This window comes from Marmota marmota, unplaced genomic scaffold, assembly GCF_001458135.2.
Source record: "Marmota marmota marmota unplaced genomic scaffold, marMar, whole genome shotgun sequence".
NCBI lineage: Eukaryota > Metazoa > Chordata > Mammalia > Rodentia > Sciuridae > Marmota > Marmota marmota.
In genome coordinates this window covers 21195759-21216977 of record NW_025999869.1, presented here as the reverse complement: position 1 = coordinate 21216977, position 21219 = coordinate 21195759, and the positions used below count along the sequence as shown (strand labels likewise).

General features: G+C 43.7%; 1 protein-coding gene across 3 annotated transcripts in view; it reads right to left on the bottom strand.

The window, feature by feature from the left end:
* Window positions 1-21219, bottom strand: part of Glra1 (glycine receptor alpha 1) — a 78766-nt gene that overhangs the window by 23506 nt on the left and 34041 nt on the right. For 2 of the 3 annotated variants that reach the window (XM_015492811.2, XM_015492812.2), the window contains exons 2-3: window positions 18746-18873; window positions 12890-12957 (exon numbers count right to left, since the gene is read on the bottom strand). In XM_015492811.2, coding sequence (XP_015348297.1) covers window positions 12890-12957; window positions 18746-18873 — 196 coding nt within the window. Of the gene's footprint in view, window positions 1-12889; window positions 12958-18745; window positions 18874-21219 lie in introns of those variants that run through there. The other variant, XM_048814662.1, reaches the window with a different exon arrangement.

Sequence of the window (21219 nt, the reverse complement as noted above, 5' to 3'; positions counted from 1 at the left end):
TAGATTAACAGAAGATTTCTTACCAGGTTAGGAAAGAATGGGATGCTAAATTCAAAGTGCAAAGACAAACTTGGAAATACAGGAAAGAAGGTCACTTTCGGAAAGCTAAACTGATAACAGAGATGAATACAAACTAGAGGAATTTGGAGAAGGCCCAGCATCAATCAAAATGGTGCACGTGTGACCTCCATGTTTTAGTACAGGCACTCATTTTAATTGAATAAGTGGAACCCTAATTTTTTATACTGCATCTCATTTAGAGAACTATTTTATAAACATGTGTGAATTCATAATATAGTACAAGAAAGGGCAGTTCAAGAAGCAGAAATTTGTAGTTGGTAATCTAGCATTATCTGGGGGACAGCATGGCCATATGTAGAGGAACCAACTTTCTTGTTACTGGAAAGAGGGTATCTGTGTGGTGAGTTCAGCATGGTTTCTTAGATCTCCTTCTGGCTTGAATCAAATTTCCCTCAAGGAAGTTTACCTCCCTTTCCTCCACTGGTAAAAGCAACTTTTGCTTGACTTTCCTGGTACCGGATAATGGTAAGGGGCATACATGAACATTCCTATTATTAGAATGGGAAGCCCCATTGTAGATTGAAATAACTCGGCAGTCTGATTTCACCACCTTAGTCTTTTGTGGATTTGATTTCCTGAATTTGATCTCGTGGAAAGCTTCACTCTGACCTGCCATAAAGTCATGATTGTGATGCCTTCTTTGGTGGTGTACTGAGATAGAGTCATCCAGCAGGGGAGGCTGACTCTTCTTAATCCCATTTTCTTCCTGTAACAGAATCTATTGGCCTTTTTGAGGGCTCACTCCTCTGCCCTCGTTTACCAAGGCTTTGTGGAGTCGAGCCATATATATAACTGAATGCCATTTAATAGACTTTCTCTGGGATCTCCCAAATCCAAGAGTATCGAAATAAGCTAATAAAAGCTGTGTAGAAAGGTGGAAAGGGTAGCGGAAAAAGCAACAACCAAAAAGATCTTGTTGACAACAAAAACCAACCTCACAAAATATCTAGAAAAAACCTACACAAGAAATGTGTGCATTGTGTACATTAAGAAACCCAACAATTACAAAACTTTATGGAAAGCCATAAAGGAAAAACTATATAAGTAGAGAGATATACCATGTTTATAAAATATTGCAATGGTACTATTTCTCCCCAAGTTAACCCATAAACTCAGTGTAATCCCAATCAAAATCTGAGGGGATTCTTATAAGCCTCAAAAAGCTGGTTCTACAGTTCATAGGAAAGAGAAAATCGACTGGCAAGTTCAAGAAAACCTTGTAAAAGAACAACGGAGGGCTTTTTCTATCAGATATGGACATAAAAGTTTAAGTCAGAGTGATTAAAGGATTGGTGTTAGTCTAGGAACAGGTAGAACAACGGAGCAAGGTTGCGCTATGGTTTGGAGGTGAGGTGTCCCCCAAAAGCTCATGTGTGAGACAATGCAAGAAGGTTTGGAGGAGAAATGATTGGTTGATGAGAGCTTTAACCAAATCAGTGAATTAATCACCCGATGGGATTAACTGAGAGGAAATTAAAGGCAGGTGGGGTGTGGCTGGAGGAGGTGGGGACATTGGGAGTGTGTCTTTGGGGCATATATTTGTCTCTTGCTAGTGGAGTTTCTCTCTGTGTCCTGATCATCATGTGAGATGCTTCCCTCTGCCACACTCTTCTGCCATGATACTCTGCCTCTCCTCCAGCCTGGAGGAATGGAGCCAGCCTCCAAGGACTGAGACCTCTGAAACCATGAGCCCCTAAATAAACTTTTCCTGCCCTCAGATTGTTCTTGTCTGGTCTTTTAGTCACAGTAGCAAGAAAGCGGACTAGAACAGGAAATAAACTGGAACTAGAAACTAAAAATGTATATATGGGGATTTAGTGGATGAGAAAGGTAAAATTTCAAATTGTTGGAGAAATAATAGCTATTTTACAAATGGCATTGGAATAATTGATATCTAATCAGAGAAAAATAGAGTTAGACAACTAACTCCATAGAAGATTAGATTCCAAATGGAGGTACATATAAAAATCGTCTATATTATTCAAAATGCTCACTGAACTTATGCAAAGATACTCAAATTCACTAGGAATTTGGAGTATAAATCAAAAAAGACAATCATGCACCATTTTGAAATCACATTTGATGAAAAAAAAAAGCTTGATAATGTTTTGGATTGGCAAGAATGGAGAGTAATGAACACTACTGAAGGGAATGTAAATTATTGAAGTGTCTCTGGAAGGGAACTGGGTAATAATATCTATCAATGCACATTAGAAATTAACATAGAATTATGCAGCAGAATGTTCATTGTGGTATTGTTCATAATAGTAAAAAGCGAGATGGACCTAAAGGTGCATCATGGGGAAAGTATTTGAAAACCATGAAACACTGGTGAGTCCACACCATAGAATGTTATAGGACAAAGTCCAGAAGCATAAATGGCATCATTATATCGTGTACTTAATGTAGTATTAATAAGTCATTTGTTATGTCCTCTCCCACATTTCCAAATTTCTGACCTGAAGAGAGTTAAAAAGAATGAGGTAGACCTAGATGTGGTGATGTAGACAGAGATGCCCAGCCAGGATGGAAGGAGGAAAAGCAAATTGTGTTATTCAAAGGCATGCATGTGTACTTAAATGTATGTATATTCAAGGGAAAGTGACTGGTTGGGTGTACACTACATTTTATTTGTAGTGGTTACCTCAGGGTTAAAAAAAATAGGAATTGAGGGGAGGGTAGAGCAGGAGTGTTCTTATTTCTCTCTTGTTCTATTTTCCTTCCTTCTTTTCCTTCCTCCGTCCCTCCCTCCCTTCCTTCCTTCCTTCTCTCTTTCTCTCTCTTTTCCTTTGGTACCAGGGATTAAACCCAGGCATGCTTAGTCACATCCTCTTTTAATTTTTTATTTTGAGGTAGGGTTTCTCTGAGTTGCTTAGGGCCTCACTAAGTTGCTGAGACTGGTTTGAACTTGCGATCTTCCTGCCTCAACCTCTGAGGGATTACAGATGTGCACCACAGTGCCTGGCTCTTGCTCTATTTTCTTTTCTTTTTTATTTTTTGTAATTGTAGATGGACAGAATGCCTTTATTTTATTTGTTTCTATGTAAGTGGTGCTAAGGATCGAACCCAGTGCCTCACACGTGCTAGGCAAACACTCTGCCACTGAGCTACAGCCCCAGCCCATCTTGCTCTATTTTCGATTGGATTAATTGCAAATGATTGTTTTCAAGTATTACTCAGGTACATATATAATGGAGTTCTACTCAGCCAGAAAAAAGAATGAAATTATCGCATTTGTTGGTAAATAGATGAAAATGGAGAATATCAAGCAAAGTGAAAAAAGCCAAACTCAGAAATTCATATGTGGAAGCTAGAGTACAATGTAAGAGGAAGGGAAGGATAGGATGATATAAAGAACCAATCAAATACAAATTAATAGATGAGTGAAAGGAAGTGGAGTAAAGGAAGCAGAATGGGAAGGGAAGGTAGGACAGGAGGGAAAATGGAGGGGCGATCATGAACTGAAATCAATTTCCATGCACGTATGAGTGTCTCAGGATGAACCCAATTAATACGTATAGCTATAAAGCTCTAATAGAAAAAGTAATGCTTTGCACAATTTACAATAGCTAAATTGTGGAACCAGTCTAGATGCCCTTCAGTAGATGAATGGATAGGGAAAATGTGATATATATACACAATGGAATATTACTCAGCATTAAAAGAAATAAAATCATGGCATTTGCCGGTAAATGGATGGAGTTAGAGAATATGATGCTAAGTGAAGTAAGCCAATCCCCCCCAAACAAATGTCAAATGTTTTCTCTGATATGTGGATTCTGATCCATAATGGGGATTGGGGGTGGGAGCATGGGAGGAATGGAGGAACTTTGGATAGGGCAAAAGGGAGGGAAGGGGAGGGAGGGGACATGGGAGTAGAAAAGACAGACATCATTACCCTAGGTACTTGTAGGAAGACACAGATGGTGTGACTCTACATTGTGTACAACCAGAGACATGAAAAATTATGCTCTTTATGTGTACTATGAATTGAATTGCATTCTACTGTCATGCATAAAAAATAGAATAAATAAATAAATAAATAAATTCAATATACCAGAATAAGGATGATGATGCCATCCCTTTGCTCTGCTCTGACCACTCCCGGGTGTATGGATGCAATGTAAGGAGAGGGCCCCACATGCATGGTGAAGCGATTGACATCTAGAGAGAATGGTTGAAGAGGCCAGGCTTGGCAGGTGTCCAGAGAGCCAACTTCATTTACTTAAAGGGTCATCAGGTAAATAGATTGTTTCTGTGTAGCGCCGGGGTCAGGACTCAAACCACTGGTAAGTAGAGATTTGAGAGTTGTCCAAAGATGAAAGGGCTGCTGTGTGAGGTAATAGAGTCTCTATCACTGGCGCTATGCAAGCAGGAATTACTTGGCCACGATGTTTGTGGCAGGGATTCTAACAACAGATGAAGGTCAGACTAGAGAATGTCCAAGGTTAATTCTTTTCACAAACACTGATTAGCTCCTATGATTCAAACCATGTGTTGGGCCCTGGAAATGTAGAGCTGATTAAGAGGAGAGACAAGGTCCCTGCTCTTGGTAAAAAAGCAAGCAAGTCAATGGATGGACAAATAAGAAGCTTCAAAATTTTAGGTATTGCTCTGAGGATAGAGAACATGGTGGTGTGACAGAGAGTAGCTAGGAAGGGGAGCAATTTTTTTAGGCAAGAGGGTTGGGATACCTGAGCTGAGAGCTAAAGGATGAGAAGGAGCCAATCCTGCAGAGATCTTTCTGGGTAGAGGGAACAGAATAAGTAAGAGAATTAGGAGGCAGGAGAATTCTGTGATCTGACCTGGGGTTTCAAATGAACCCCCAAGCAACAGTCGGAAGTGGAAGGGGACAGGAGGAGCAGAGGGAGGGAAGTCAGGCGACTGTTTTTGTCAAGCAAGAGAGAGATGATGTCAGTTTTAACTAGAGTTGACAGCAGCAAAGATGGAAAACAACAGATGGATTCCTAGGATTCACAATATCTCTTTCGCTCAACCCAGTTGAATGGCAACGGGCAGTGAATGCTTCCTAGCCAATGTGTTAATATTTGTGATTGGGCCAAAGGGGTTTACTTTCCTTGTGAGGGAGCCTTTTCCTATATCTTTTTTTCCCCCTGTTTTCCTACATCTTGAGGTCTTGTTTGCAAATACCCAAAGGGATGGATGGGCAGAGTCTTCTCGTAATAAATGTTCTGATAGAATTAAATAAATACCATTTAGTATTTTATTGGAAAAACCCTGGGGCAGAAGACCAGGGTGGGGTTATGTCGTCACGTGGCTCTGCCATCTCATCTCATCTCTTTACCTTTTGCGGTACTGGGGTGGGAACCCAGGGCCTTGCACGTGAGAGGCAAGTGCTCTACCCTGGCGCTACACCCCCCGCGGCCACCTCCCTCTTGCCTCATGCTTAGCAATGGTCCAGGCCAAGGACAGGCCTCCAGAAGTCAGGGGGCCTGGAGATCAGAACTGCCTTTTATAATCTTCCCATGGTTTTTTTCCCTTATGTTTTTATCCTTTTCATGTTTTCATCAGCTGGAAAAACTTGGGTGTATCAAGACTCTCTGAGCCCCATTTTCCTCATCTATAAAATGAGGCTGTTGTATTATATGACCTAATTACCATAATTCATTAACCACAGTTATCTGGCTTTCAGAAAAGTATTCAATACATGACAAACACCAATATAAAACCTCACACTCCATTCACGGCAGAGCTTTTTGAAAGACCTTATCTGTATGCCGTCGTTGTATTCATTTGCCTTTTGCTTTCTTTATGCCTCTGAAATCACTTTCCCTAATTTCATACATGTTCCCTCCTCCTATGTCCCTCTGCCAAACCTACGGATGCTGTTCTCTTTTCCTCTATGTATCTATTTATTTTATTCATCCATTGGGTGCTGGGGATCAAACCGAGGACCTCACCCATGCTAGACAAGTGCTCTACCACTAAGCCACATCCCCAGCCCTTATGCTATAGTCTTACTGGACCTTCCTCCTTTTTTTTTGGCACTACGGAGCACAGACTCATTTTTTCAAAGCCCTCATCCTTTGAGTCATCCCCTGAAACTGTGCTCTCTTGGAAGATTTTAACATGGAGAATAGCACGATCAGATTGCTCCGGTAGCAAAATTACTCCAAATCACAGAGCAGCACTTTTCACAGTGCTTGGCACATGACATGCATTCAGTAAGTACTAGCTTGTGGTACTTTTGGTTATTAGTATTCCCTGTGTTCTATAACACCCTGTGCATACCTCTGTAATCTCACTCATCAGACTCTACTATTATCTTTGGTTTCTTTGCCCAATAGATTCCTTGAAAACGGAGACCTACTATTCCCTGATGCCTTGTTCCTGTTTATTTCTAAAAACGTGGGAGGAGTGTACTCTTCAGGCAGAGCCGTGTGTCTTTATTTCAGTGGTAAAATGGGAGCAGATGTGGCCGATGTCACTTATAGGTAAAAAGCATTTACTTGTCTCTTGTTATGGATTGAATGTTTGTGTCTCTCCAAAATTTATAAGAGGATTTTCTGACACCCAGTGGGAATGTATTCGTGAGTCTTTTAGGAAGTGAAGTGAGGTCATAATGGTGAGGCCCTAATCTGATAGGGTTAGTGTCCTTAGAAGGAGATGAAGGTGTGTGTGTGTGTGTGTGTGTGTGTGTTGGTCTGTCTGTCTGTCTTTCTCTGCATGCAGAGAGAAGCAGCCCTGCATGGACATAGTGAGAAGAGAGCTGTCTATAAGCCAGGAAGAGAGGACCTCACCAGAAACTAACCTTGATGGCACCTGGATCTTGGACTGGTAGCCTCCAGAATGGTGTCAAAGTAAATTTCTATTGTTTGGCATTTTGTTATGGTGGCCCAAGCGGACTAATGAACCCGTGCATCCTGCCTTTAATGGAAAATGTGAACTTGTGAGTTGATGTGGAAACGCAGTGCTGAGCCACTGCCCCGAGACAGTAGCCCTGGAGAGTCCTCTAGATCTGCAGCAGGCTTTGTAGGAGGGGTGAATCTTTGTTGTTTTAAGACACTGAGATTTGGGAGTTTATTTGTTTCTGTGAAAATGCTTAGCTTAAAGACCGAAATGGAACTCCATCCCTAGAGCCTCAACCACACTGAACCCATATAGAACCTTCATAAGTAGGGTGAAAAGAGCCCTGGATTGAAGAGAGAATAGCAAACAGATACAACCAACCAACCAGAAAGGCATTTCCCCATGTGTATGTGTTGGAGCCCTTGTGTGATTAGTTCTGTGGATAATAATGTTCTACATCTCTGCAGCAGTCACAGAATGCTTACATCCCCATTGCTCTGGGTAATCTATGCACCATTGTTAGAACAGGGTGCCTGGGGGACCCGAGCCTCATAGGTGGCGGCAGGGCTACAACTCAAACCCTGGTGCCGGGGGGGTTTGGATCACTGTCTCCCAGGGCGCACACGACGGCGCCTTCGAAAGCACACGTGTTCAGAGAAGCTGGCTTCTAGCTCTAGATCAGGATCCCTTTCTTCCACTCTCTTATGTATTCCTGCATGTACTTTTATCTACTTTATATTTAAAAAAATTTTTTTTAGTTGTTGATAGACCTTTATTTTATTTATTTATATGCAGTGCTGAGAATGTCTCCCACACGTGCCAGGCAAGTGCACGACCCCTGAGCCACAGACCCAGCCCATGGACTTGTACCTTCCTATTGGGAAGATTCAAAAAGAGCCCTGGGAAGGTCAGATGAAGGACAGGCCAAGTCAGGCTTCCCCGGGACGGGAATGGACCGAGGCCCCGTGGCTTTGCTGGCTGCCTCTCTCTGCTCTCAGGTCTGCTAGCTCCAGTGAACAGAGCCAAGCCCTGGGAGGCAGACACTTAGGCCTGGGGACTCCAGCGGTCTCGGGAGCTGCTCTGCATCCTGCTGCTCCTGGGAAGCAAACCCAGTCTGGAAAGTTTCTGACACTGGGACTATGTCCATGTGCACAGCCAGCTCTGTGTGGGTGGAGAGCCAGAACCCAGGGCTGACCGCGGCACCTATTAGCTCTGGGTTCACGGGCAAGTTCAATCCTCTTTCCAGCCGCTTGTTTCTGTGTCTGTTCAAAGGAGCTCCCTTTCGCTTCTAATTCCCTATTAATGAAGGAGACAAGCAATGGCTGGGAAATCCCAAACATCCAGGAATCAGATATTTCTATTTGACCCCATGTGCTGGGGTCAGAGAGCTCTGATTTCAAATTCTACCTCTCCTATTCATTAGCTATGTATCTTTGGGTAAATAACCTAACCTTTCTGATCCTCAATTTTCTCTCTTATAAACTGGGTATATAACCTTCCCTACTTTCTGGGGGTAATTGTGAGGCTGAAATGAGGTGATATACACAGAATTGCTTCACACACTGCCTGACACAGGGTAGCATCTGAAATGTTCTTCGAGAACAAGCTGTTGTTCGTGTTGTTATATGAATACAGGTGCAGCATTGCTCTCCAAACACACTTTGAGTGACAGGTGAAAGGCCCCGGTGGGAAAGTGGTCCATAGGGGGTTGGTAGGGTCTTGGGGAGAAAGAAGATGAAGGGAGGAAAAACCTAGGCTACTGCAGAGAGCGTGGGGCCTGGCTTTCTGTCTCCCTGTTTCATGCCATGTGACCTTGCTCAAGGGACTATATCACATTAGCCATCAGATTCTCTCTGTAAAACTGGGCTAGACAGTTTCTAGAGCCTCCCCCCCAGGTTTGAGATTCTAGTTTTTTTTTTTTCTTCTAAATTATCTGCAAAGAAAATTTAACACATACAGATAATTAAGAAGCTAATGAAAAAATTCACAATATCACCAAAGGTGCAAGCTGGAAATGCCCCCCCTGCCCTGCCTTGGATTACCTTAATAAATAGGAGGGAGCAACGTGAACCGTGAACCTCTCCTAAGGAAGCTCTCACTCCCAGCCTTCATTTCCTCTCTAAAGATGATTAATCTTCACCGAAGGGATCATCTCCTCTGGGCTTCTTTTATTGGTCATCTCCATTATCAGTTGGTGTGTGAGCTGGCATAATCTGGGATTAGATTTATTTTCCTTCTTTTTCTTTTTTGTTCTTTTTTTGGGGGGGCGGCGGGTAGTACTGGGGATAGAAGGCAAGGGTGTTCTACCACTGAGCTACACTCTCCAGCCCTTTGTATTTCATTTTTGAGACAGAGTCTTGCTAAGTTGCTGAGGCTGGCCTCCGATTTGTGATCCTCCTGCCTCAGTCTTCTGAGTAGCTGGGATTACAGTTGTGTGTCACTGTACCCACTATGGATTTCCACTTTTGAGAACCCTTTGGTTTTTGATTCTCTGTGATTTGTAGGTCTCTGGCCCCCGATTCCTTGAGTTCTTCGCTGTTATGGCAGTGTGGTAGAGAACACTTATCTATGGGTTCTGAACATCAGGTCTCATTCTTTCTTGGTCTCTAACTGCCTCTGTGATGTAATTTCTCCATGTTGGCTTCCTCAGCTGTAAAATGGGGTGTAAGCCAGGTCCACTTCACAGAGTGGTGTGAAGACCCAGCATTTGGTGAAGGAATCAAATGAGCAGACTTTCATTGCCTGTGTGTTCTGAGTCAGGCCCTGTGCTTAGCACTTTTCACACTGTCTCTTCTGACAACAGGTCACGAGATGAGGCCATCTCTATTTCCATTTTACAGTTGAGGAAGCTGACTTAGGTGGCCTTGCCCAAGGTCACAGTGCTGAGTCTTAGATTTTTGTGTGGGTCTTGAAGACAGTGCCTTGATCACTGTGCTATACTGTCACTCTAGAAAGTAAAAAGTGTCAAGAGGGAGGGGGTAGAAGACATGGGGGTAGGCAAGGGAGAAACCAAGGCTCAGAGAAGTCTAGGGATTGTTCATGATCACACAGCTAATTAGTGTAAGTGTTGGGGCTTCAGTGTCCAGAATCTCCACCACCATCATCATCATCGTCTTCGACATCGTCATTATCTTTAGCCAAAATATTTAGTAACATTCATAAAGCATTTACTGAGATGAATACTTTCCTGCATATGGTACACGTAATAACCTGATGAGGTCGGTGTGATAATCACCCCTGGGGTTTTACAGATGAGGAACTTGAGGCTTAAAGACATGAAGCAAATAAACTCCTTGCAGATGGAGAGTGAATTCAAATTCAGGTCTGTGACTCTACAGCAGGGGCTTTTAATCTCCACCCAGACAGAATAAGGATATGCTCTTATTCTTTCAGGAATCTGTAATAAGGAGATAAATCTGTTGGGTCATAAAAGGAAACCAGTGTGAGTAGGAGTGGGAGGGTGCTGTGCAGATACCTGCTCTGACCTCAAAGAGCCAGTCCCCTTACATAACCAGGCGGTCCAGACTGTGACTTGGTTTGCTAACCATCTACCATTGAGGAAGAAGAGTGCAAAGGTAATGGGTAGTGCAGGTGCCAACATGTTTCTGATTTGGGAGGAGAGGAAGGGAAGCAGAAGGGCTCCTTCACAGTTTTTGTGAGACAGTCTTTCAGGGCGTAGAAAAACTTGGCTCTTTGGCCTGGACACCTGGTGAAAAGCAGCCACGGTTATTCCTAGTTCACAGCTGTCCTTCGTGTACTGGGTCTTCTTGATCATATCCAGACAAGTCTCCTTGCAAAAGAATAAATTTGGGGACATCTGCTCCATGACCTACAGAGCCTAGTGATTTTTGCCAGTCTTTGACTAAAAATTTAAATCTAATCTTCATAAATGTTTTTAGGAGTGAATAATGGTTCGAACTCACAAACAATATATCCTATTTGCTTTATTTATTTAAAAATTATTAAGTGTCTATTATTGAACCCCTGAGCTAGATGCTGAGGTGGCTCCAGGAAATGGAGAAGATTCTAGCCTGCAAAGAACTTACGTTATAGTCATAGGAGGGACAAAGAATACAGATGGGTACAGTGGCAAGTGCCGTTGAGGGAGTAGTAAAATGTGTCTTGACGTAACAGAAGAGACCCAAGGCGTCTAAACCCACACATGCCTGCACACATATGTTGGAGAGGGAAGGTGACCTGTGGAGGGACTTCTAAGCACAGTCTTGAAGGAGAATAGGAGTTGGCAAGGGAAAGAAGCTGAAGCAGGTGCTTTAGGCAGAGGCCTCAGGACATCAACTGAAGCCTGTGAACCCGAGAGAAGCCATCTGTGTGGCAAACGCTGAGCAATGGGCATAACTAGCATGCGGTGGGCGAGAGAAGAGATGAAGTGGATCAGGATCACAAAGGGCCTCAAAGGCTTTGCAAGGAATTTGGGTTTAGAGCAGAAGCGGGTGGGCAGCCACCAGGAAGGCTTAAGCAAGGGAGTGGGTGGCTAGATTTGTGTCTGAGAAATGCTGCTTTGCGGGATCGACTGGAGTGGGGCAAGAAGGCTTTGTAGGAATGTGCGCAAGCCATGACAGCCACTTGAACTGGAGAAGGGGCAGGTGGATGTGGAGAAATGGATGATTTCGAGAGCTCGGGGCAGCAGTATACTGCCGGGTTTCTGTTAGCGACTAAAAGGCTCAGGGGTCACTCCAGTTGAACTGGGCTAACTGGGCTGCACGAAATAACCACACAAGAGACACAAATACCCTTTTCTTTGGGGTCGCTGTGACCGCTCCTCTGACCTTAAGGGTCTGCAGGAAGACAGAGAGCGAGAGCACTAGCTGACTCCTTTTATTGAGAAGCTATTCAAATGAGGCAAGGAGTCAGGTTTCAGGGGGCTGAGTCTATCTTCATGATGTCCACTGTCAACAGGTTGACTGACACCTGGGTAGGCCACACCCAAGGGCACAGTAAGAGAAGGGGACACACACAAGGCACTTCCTTGGAAGATTCTATCCTAAACAGGGCAAGGGGTTATATTACAAAGGAACAGGTGAGCATAGCTCCACCCAAGGGCTGTAGCAAGACACACCCATGCACGAGACACCGACCCTCGACCCTCAAACCCAAGAAGGGTGGGGAATGCTCTGCCACATTTCTGCGACTGAGCGCCTCAGCACCCAGCCAAAGAGTGTGACTCAGTCAAGTGCAAGGTTGGTCTCCCACAGTATACATGGCAATTGGCTTCACTGGCTGCCTGTTTCTCTGCTCAGAGGGTTGATTTTTGGTCGCTCTGATTATTTTTTCACAGTCTAGATCATTCTGTTCACATGAGTACAATTGATTTATTTTTTATTTGTTTCCAAAGGTTGAGAAAAATGTTAGTCATTCGAATATATCTGTGATCATTAATGTAATATTCACTCCTTGTAGAGATTTGAAAAATACAGCAATACTGAAAGAATAAAATAAAAATTATCTGTAAGTCAGTGATTCGGAGACAATTGCTATTAACACCAATTTTTGCTTTATGGTCTTTTTTTTCTCGTATAATTGATCTATTTTAAGCTTTTATTGCAGAAAAATTTTAAATACATTAACAAATGGAGCAAATTGCGCAGTTAACCCAACATATCATTTCAGCTTCTAGAACCAGAAGTCTTCTGCCATTCTGCAGTCAAATTTTAAACATATGACCAGGTTTTCACATTTTCTTGTAATCTAAAAATTTAGCTTGTTGAATAGTTTTGTTTTTTGTAATCCTAGATATTTGGCAAGTGTTAGCCCTGTTATTATCATTATTAATTTTTTATCCATTTTCATATGTTGTGTATATACCCACAGCTTTGAATAGGACAGTAAAAAACACTGGAGCCCTGTGGTTTACCACTGAGACCTGACAATAAAACACTGAGTCTCTACCTCCTTGGGGAAGATCAATACAGAGGATAACTATTTCCGGGAGAGACATATCCCCAGCGGGAAGTAGCAGCTTGTATTTTGACTCACTCACCATGGTCGTCTCAGCAATGGATCCGAAGCTGTTGATGAAAATGTTGCAGCTCACGTTCACGGGAGGACCTGCCAATCAAGAGAGATTCCTGCTTAGCCTCGGGCCATGGAGAAATCCACAGTATAGGACCTATTTCAGAACACTGACTTCAGGGACGGGTCCCCTTGGTGGAAGACCTCCTTACTTGCCTGCCACCCCACCCCCAAGCATGGGAGGGGTGGGGGGAGCCTCCATTTAACATCTCTATGCCAGACTTCCTTGTCCCCAGGTGAGCAGCAGGTATAGAACACCAGAGGCTGAGCTGAGATGTGCTTTCATTAACACAGGATGATTCATCATGCTGCCATATGGTTGAAATCCCTTCTCCAAACCCCACTGGCTGCCTCCTAATTTATGTCTGAAATATATTTATGGCTCCAACATTTGGAGGCCATCTTGGGAATCGCAAGGAACAGCAAGTTCCTTGCCTTGAACTTATGAACTAAGAGTGACTGCCTGAAAGGGCGATGATAGGAATCACCAGTGGAGAATCCAGAGGGAATCTCAAGGAATGTCCACATCTTTGTTAAACACTTTCAAGGCAAGTTGTTTTTTAAATTTAATTTAATTTAATTTTTTTTTAATCTTACAGCCAAAGATAGGAAAGAAATGGAGGAATATTCACTGCATTGGTATCTCCTTGTTGGAGAGCATTCTGTCTAGCTGGAGCCCAATTTCTTTCTTTTATCATATTTATATAGCAGTTACCATTTACCAAGCAATATAGCATTTGCTGCTGTGCTAAGTTTTACTAAAGATCATCTCATTGCATTCTCCCAACAACTTCATGAGAAGGAATGGTTATGTTACTTCTCTTGCTGATGAGGAGACAGAGGCTCTGAGAGGTTAAATTATTTGTCCATGGCCACCACTGCTAATCAATGGTTGAGCCAGGGTTTGAGTTCAGATTTGTCTCCTGCCAAAGGTGATCATCGTGATGTCTACACTCTAAGAGAGATTTCAGGGGAAGGAAGAGGCATGCTCGAGTTACAGACACTGGCAGAATCCAGAATTTTAATCACTGAGCTTCCACATTTGCTGACAAGAGCACCAGTGTAAAATAATAAAAGAGAAATGCAAGACCTTGGGTATGGGTGATAAAAACAGCAGGAGTCGGGCTGGAGTTTGTAGTTAGAGAGCTTGCCTAGCATGTGTGAGGCACTGTGTTCTTGATTCTCAGCACTGCATGTAAATAAGTAAAATAAAGGTACATCAACAACTAAAAAAAATTAAATAAAACAAAACAGCAAGAGTCTAGGTGAGAAAGGTTCTGAAGAGTGAGACAGGGAAGACTTTGTAACAGTGATGACCTTGAGCTGAACTTGAGGGTGGTTAGAGCTTCCATAATAGGTCATAATCCTTCACAGGATGATTGTAATTTGCAGTTTTTGAAAATTTTTTAAAGTCCAATTTCATATTGATCCCCATGAGGGACTGAGGTAGGCAGAAAAGAATCATTGTCCCCACTTCATTTATGAGCACAGAGTTTTAATAACGGCCTCAGTCTCATTTAGCTAAAAAGTAGTGGGGGTGAAACTTTGGACTTGAACCAAAGTTTGCTGATAGTGGAAAGAAGGAAGTAAATCTCTGTCTGTCCTCTGGTATCCAATCCATTCTGTTCTTCTTTAAAAGGTGCCCCAATTATTGTACCCAGACTTAGCCAAGATCTCCTTCTGTTCTGAGATCTTGGTGCATAGGAGGAGACTTAGGCTTGGGTTAGAATCCGGGTTCTTCCTCTGCAGGAGTGTCAGGGCCTATGGAATTTAGGCATAACTCCAAGCACTCATTGGCTGTTTGACCTCAGGAGTGCCCCTCCCATTTGACAGGCCTCAGTTTCCCTAGCCATCTGGAGAGAGAGTAGCTCTTGAACTAGGAAGCCATTCTCAGCCCCAGAGGGTTGGGATTATCTTAGGGAAGCTCTCCACTAAAAATTTCTCTGCTTCAAGATCCTTTTGAATTTCAGAGTTACAAAGTTTCAGGGCTGGAAGATTTCTTATAGGTTACCTCAACCTTTGCGTTTAAAACAAATGTGCAGACCAGACTCTAATGGGCAGTAGAATTACCCAGGAAACTTGTTAAATTGCAGAATTCCTGGCCCAACCCCACATTTGGTGATGCCAAATCTCTGGAGATGAGCCCTGAGGCTATTGTTCAATGAGTTTCCTGGGTGATGCTCATGTATAGCCAGGTTTGGGGACCAATGCAATACAGCAGCTCTCCTCTCAAGACTGATGCCTTGGAACCTCCAGCAGGGGGATGCTCAGTCTTGAGCCCTTTTCCTAGCTGGATAGCTCTCTGTGTTATTTTTCTCCCCCTTCATTGAGTGGAAATGTGCCTCATTGTTACTTCCACTTAAACAAAAGCTTATTTTTTTTTTTCTCCTTTGTTTAGCCTCAGACTTAGGTTTTTCTTTTCATTTAGCCTCATACCATTAAGATGCCCCAAAGAGTTACTGCCCATGGCTAGAAATGACATGCAGGGTTCCCACCCAGGCCCTGCAATTGTCTGGTACTGTGAAGCCCATATAAATTATATCCTGATTTATGTGTGCAAGAGGGCGCCTGCCAAAAGGACCCCATGGGGAGGTGCGGTTCATTGACATAAATCTGAAATTAAATTATCTCAAGAAAATTACAATCAGGCTGCCTTTGGCAGCAGGATAATGTATATATTTCATTAAATATTAAAGTTTAATTTTGCTTTTGTGTGAGTGTTTGCATCGGGCTGTGCCCCTAATCCTGGGAGCCATCGTAATCCACGAATTCTTAGAAAAAGAGGCAGAACATCAGAGCTGGAAAGGCCTAGTCCTACTGGCTAATTTTACAGATGCTGAAAAACAGAGGCCCAGATACAGTGAATGATTTATTCAGGGTCACATGCATCATGTACATGGGGGGGGGAGGATTAGAGTCCAGTTCTAGTGCTTTATAGCTGCAGTATGATTTGCATTACCGTTGGGCTCTGTGGACCATGCCTGTGGTTCCTGGCCACCCGTAGCTTTAAGAGCTGGGAAATTTCTGATGCCTTAAGGAAGCTGCCGAGTGATTTATCATTCTGCAGAGTTAAAAAAAAAAAGAATGCTGGCTTCTCCCTGTGTGTTGAGATGTTGGGGGCCTGACCTATGGCCTTTTCAGGAGCCCTGTGGTGTGTCTAACGCTTTGGGGAAACTTTTTTGTGCCTAAGTGGAAATGCAAAGGGGATTGTGGGGCTCAGTGGTGGGATATCGCTTCTTACCAGCTTTTTAACTCTCACCACAGGGAAAGTAGCAAACCCGTCCTTCAGTTCCTGAGGTGAGGCTCCAGGAAGCTGTACCTCACCTTGAGCGAGGAGGAGGGCCAAGGGGTTAGAGCCCATGTAGGGTTGAGAGAGGCCAAGGAGATTTATCTAGGTCTGTTGATTTTGGGTTCAAGTATTGTGAGTAAGATTCGCAGAGTGGGCAGGGGAGGGGCCCTGATTCAGTGGTCTGGATAAAATAAAATGTTATTTCTTTTCTTTTTTCCTGTGGTGCTGGGGATTGGACCCAGGGCAAGTGCTCTACCAACTGAGCTATATCCCCAGCCATAAAATTTTTATTTCTTAAAAGTATTCCCGCTAAGTAAGTAAGTAAATAAATGAGTAAACAAGTGTTAGATAAAGAAGGGAATCATAGTAGCTGGATTAAGATCCTGGTCTTGACAGCATGGTTTGGGAAAGTCATTTAACAGCTCTAAGCCTTCACCTCGCCTATGTGCTGACTCATTGGGTCACTCACTCCTTTATGGAAAGTTTATTGAGGGCCTTTCCTGTGCCCGGATAAGTGACCCACCCTGGGCACACCCTCGTGGAACAAATGAAGGAATCTTTGTCAGGAGAGCAAGACCATGACCCCAGAGGATGAAGTTCTAAGAGAGTCCACCAGGGGGCGTGGTGGACTGGAATTCCTAAGAAACCGCTGGTGGTAAAGGATGGGACCTGGTGGGGAGGCTTATAACCCATTCTCCTTGGGTTCGGTTTAGTCAATGATATTTTTAAAGGTGGTGATTTAATTGTAAACTTAGAGAATATTGGATAAAACCCTAGATTTAAGTCCTATGTCAAGGCATGGCATCCCAGGGCCCACATTCCTTCCTGCCAGGAGCCACAGGCAGGAGTTAAAGAGAGGCCACCCTTCGATAAGCTTACGTCTTCTGATTTTTTTTTTCTCCTCATACTGTTTCATTCATGAGAAATTCTTGCCTGGCCCATCAGGGTATTTGAGATTGTGACCCTGGTGAAGAACTGGGTCAACGGACTGGGTCAACTGTGCTATGCCGGCAACCTCAGGCCTGACTCACCCATCTTGTTAATGATGATGGAAAATATGGCCTCAGAGGCAAGGGGCAGGGGCAGGGGTAGTGTAGGAGTGTTAAGGTGAACAGAGTTGGGGTGGGGCAAGCACAAACCTAAGTGCATCTCATGGACTGTTTTCTATTTGCAGAGACTTGTGGATAGAGCCCTCTGAGAAGGGGACTCAGAGAACAGGGGGAACCTGAGCAAATATCAGAAAACCATTACAGCTGTCACATCCCTTGTTTGCTCTTGGATTGGAGCCCAGAGGAGCTGAGGAAGGGCATCCGGAATCAGGAGTTGGTTTGGAGGTTGACCTGCAGGTCCCTGGAGTAAGATTTTTGCAGGGTTGCTAGGAGGAAGGTCATTAAGACCCCCAGACTTGAAGGAGGCAGTTTAAGGTGATTACACCTTCAAGGCCTCAGTAGACATAGAGAACTGTTCTCTTGTTATAGACATTGAGATCTCAAGGCCTATGAGAGCTCAGAGAACCTTCTCAGATCGCCTGGTCTAGAGTTTGCAATTTGACAAACCACAGGTGTATCTAGGTCGCAAACATGCTTCATTTGAATTGACATGTTTTAGATGTTAGGAAATCTCACGTAGATCTTGATTTCTGGCTCTTCTCAGACTACTGGGTTCTTTAGTAACACGGGGCCAACATTCCTACAGAACCTGCAGTCTGGGATTTAGGGGAGGCCTCTCCATTCAGAGAAGACTGCACCTCATTTTGTCTATGGTCTGCACACCCCCTATTTTTTCCTTGGGAACCTTTCAGCAGATGAATTTGAGTTGGAAGACCTTTATCCAAAACAAACGGAAGTGGAACTGCTTGGGAAAAGGTGAGGTGGAATTGATGATTATGCCCTCTGCTTCTCCATTTTGGGGCACCTGATGATAACCCCAAAGCTCCACAAAGCATATGTTTTAAAAGCTGCAGGTGTTGCCAACCACATCTCCCAGAGAGAGGGAGTGGCTTATTCAAGAATAAATTTGTAGCTGGATGCAAGGGTACATATTTGTAATCCCAGCAGCTCTGGAGGTTGAGGCAGGAGGATCGCTAGTTCAAAGCCAGTCTCAGCAAAAGCGAGGTGCTAAGCAACTCAGTGAGACCCTGTCTCTAAATAAAATACAAAATAGGGCTGGGGATGTCGCTCAGTGGTTGAGTGCCCCTGAGTTCAATCCCTGGTACTCCCTCCGCCCCCAAAGAGTAAATTTGTGCCTGAGCCTAAACTAGAACCTATTTTTCCACATTCTGTGTTTATCCTCTGTCTACACCAGAAGTAGCAAATAGATATTAATGTACTTATTGACTTCTAGTAGCCAGAAGTACGGTTGAGTCAGATTCTCTGTGGCTTTGTCTGGGCTTGGTGGGAGAGGAGACTGAATTGATTAGCAATGTCTGTCCTGGGTACAGAAAGAGTCATGGGATTTTACTATCTGCATAAATACCATGTTGTAATTTGGGAAAGCATTTTCTTATGGATCTGAAAGGAATTTTTTTTTCTCTACCTTTAAAATTGGGCCTGATCCTGGCATCATATCCAGAAGTCCTGCCCATCAGCTTATCCAGGAAATCCGAGGGTGACATTGGCTTGGGTGCAGAGCGGGCAGCTTCAGCCTCCTTAGAAGCAGCAAGGCTAAGAAGAGCAAGAGAAAAGCAAAGGTTAATGGTGACCCTTTCTCATGTGGTGATCAGATCCCAGCTTTGTCCAGCCCTGTGGAACCTCTGGAGTGTTCTAGCCCCAGGAACAGTCATATGGTCTCTAATGAAGGACGGCCCAGGCTAAATTGTTTACCCAACCCAAATATATAAACCACTGTGGGATTCTGGCAGGCAGCCAAGTGTCTGACTGATGCTGAGAAACTACCGACTTCTGTAAGGTGTCATCTCTGGGATTTGGAGGAAATCACACTTGGCTACTGTGTTTCCCTAGGGGGTAAGATTGAAGGGTTAACCCTTTGACACCCTCTGCCTGGGTATCTGCCCTCTCATAGGTCCATGGAGCAGATAACTGAACGAACCTTGGACAGGGAATTATCCAGGCTCTCTCCCCAAGGTGTCTTTTTAGAATCAGTCACTGAGTTAAAAAAAGAAAAAAAAAGTTTCCAATGTCAAATGCATTTGGTAATACAAATCGAACCAGGCATCCTCACCTCAGGTCTACACAGAGCTTTTAACAAATTTATATGTGGGTGCTTCTGGGGCTACTATCTCATGCAACATACATTTTAAAAAGTGCTTAATTGGAAAAGTTGAGACCCAGCTCACAGGAGAAACTAACATAGATTCCAGAGTCAATCCGTGGTCTTTGTCTCAAGAGTTGGGTACTTTGAACTCAAACTCCTGGGAATGCCTCACATGGTTTCTGTCCCCCACTCCCTCAGCAAAGCAGTTTCACATCCTCACAGTCTGAATCACTCATGTCTAGGAACAGTGACCTTCCACCTGACAACCTCTCAAAGGTGCACAGATTTCAATAAAGTCAAGATCGGAGGCTCCAGGTTGAAGAACAATCGTTGGGTTGCTTGGGCCACTGAACTTTCCTAATCCTGAAATGACCCCCAGGGCAGAGCCAGAGCCCGATGCAACCCGGAGCTCTGTGCTTGCGGGGCTGATGTGTTGGAGGGAGCGTGGGGAGAAAGGTGTGTCAGGGAGTTAAGTAGGACATGGCGGTCCCCAAGGATTCCTTTTCAACTTGTTCTTCACGCCAGCTCCCTTTCTGATCTCCTCAGTTGTAAGTGTTCAAGGGGTCTGCTCTAAAGGATGACTCACAAGTCTCTATCTCAACTCTGGGCTCTCCCTTGAAGGCCTCTTTCCTCAGTTGCAAACACCTGCAGGCCCTGTGCCTCAAGTCCACCTGTGACAGCCACAGTTTCCTTCCCAAACTTGCTCTTCCAGATCCCAGTTTCCCCAGAGGACACCAATGTATCCCTGTTCTCTAGGACTAGAAGACCCTCTCTTGTCCCCCTCTCCTGGCTCATCCCTCCTCTAGCAGGTCCTGTCAAGGCACAAGCCAGGTCATTTTGCAGCATCAGTATTTGTGCTTGTCTTACAAGAGTTGGAAATCGTGGTGGTTTTATTTATTATTTGTTCTCTTAACCCCCCACGGTGTCTACCGGGATGTCTCACACTTAATTGGTGCTCGGTAATTGCACGGTGAATGAATGAATGAATAAGATGCCACTTTAATCAAATATCCTGGCTAGTAGGAAGCGTTCATAAATATTTATATATGGATTAACGATTTAAAAATAATGACACTATTTTACACAGTCATGAAAATACTGACACCATCTGGTATTCTTTTGAGGATTCAGAAGGTATTCTAGGATTAGACAATCTGAAGATACCTTATGCATACCCTGAAGAGCTAGTTTTGATGGACAGGATGAGGGAAAGGTGCATTTTTCTATGTGTGTGACTATGGATGCAGGTGAATTTCTGAGATGTAGGTCTCTAGGTGACCTGGGTATGATGTGTGTCATGTGTACAAATGGATAGATGTGCAGTATGTGTGCCGGGGTTAGAGCATGCACAGGAGTGTTTGTGGCTGTGCGGTGGATTGTTACATAAATATGTGCAAAACTATGGATACCTGTGTTTGTGATAAGGGTGGCATTTCGTATGGGCATTTTTGTGTGTGTATGTGGGGTATACGGTATAAATATATAAAATGCCTTTGTAGATTTTGTATCTTCGGTGTGTTTGTTTTTGAATGTACTGTGAGATATAAGATAGCGCAGAAGAAGAAAACAGGTGATTTGAAATCAGTTCTACCTCAGTTATTAGTTAGGTGTGTTACCTGGGGAAAGCGAAGTAACCTCTCTGAACTTCAGTTTTCTCATCTATCACATTAGCTTCATACAAGGAGTATCTGAAATAGCACTGTAAATAATATCCAGGACAGTTCTTGGAACACAGGAGGCCCTCCATACAGTCTTCTTTATGCTGTGTGTGTGTGTGTGTGTATGTGTGTGTGTGT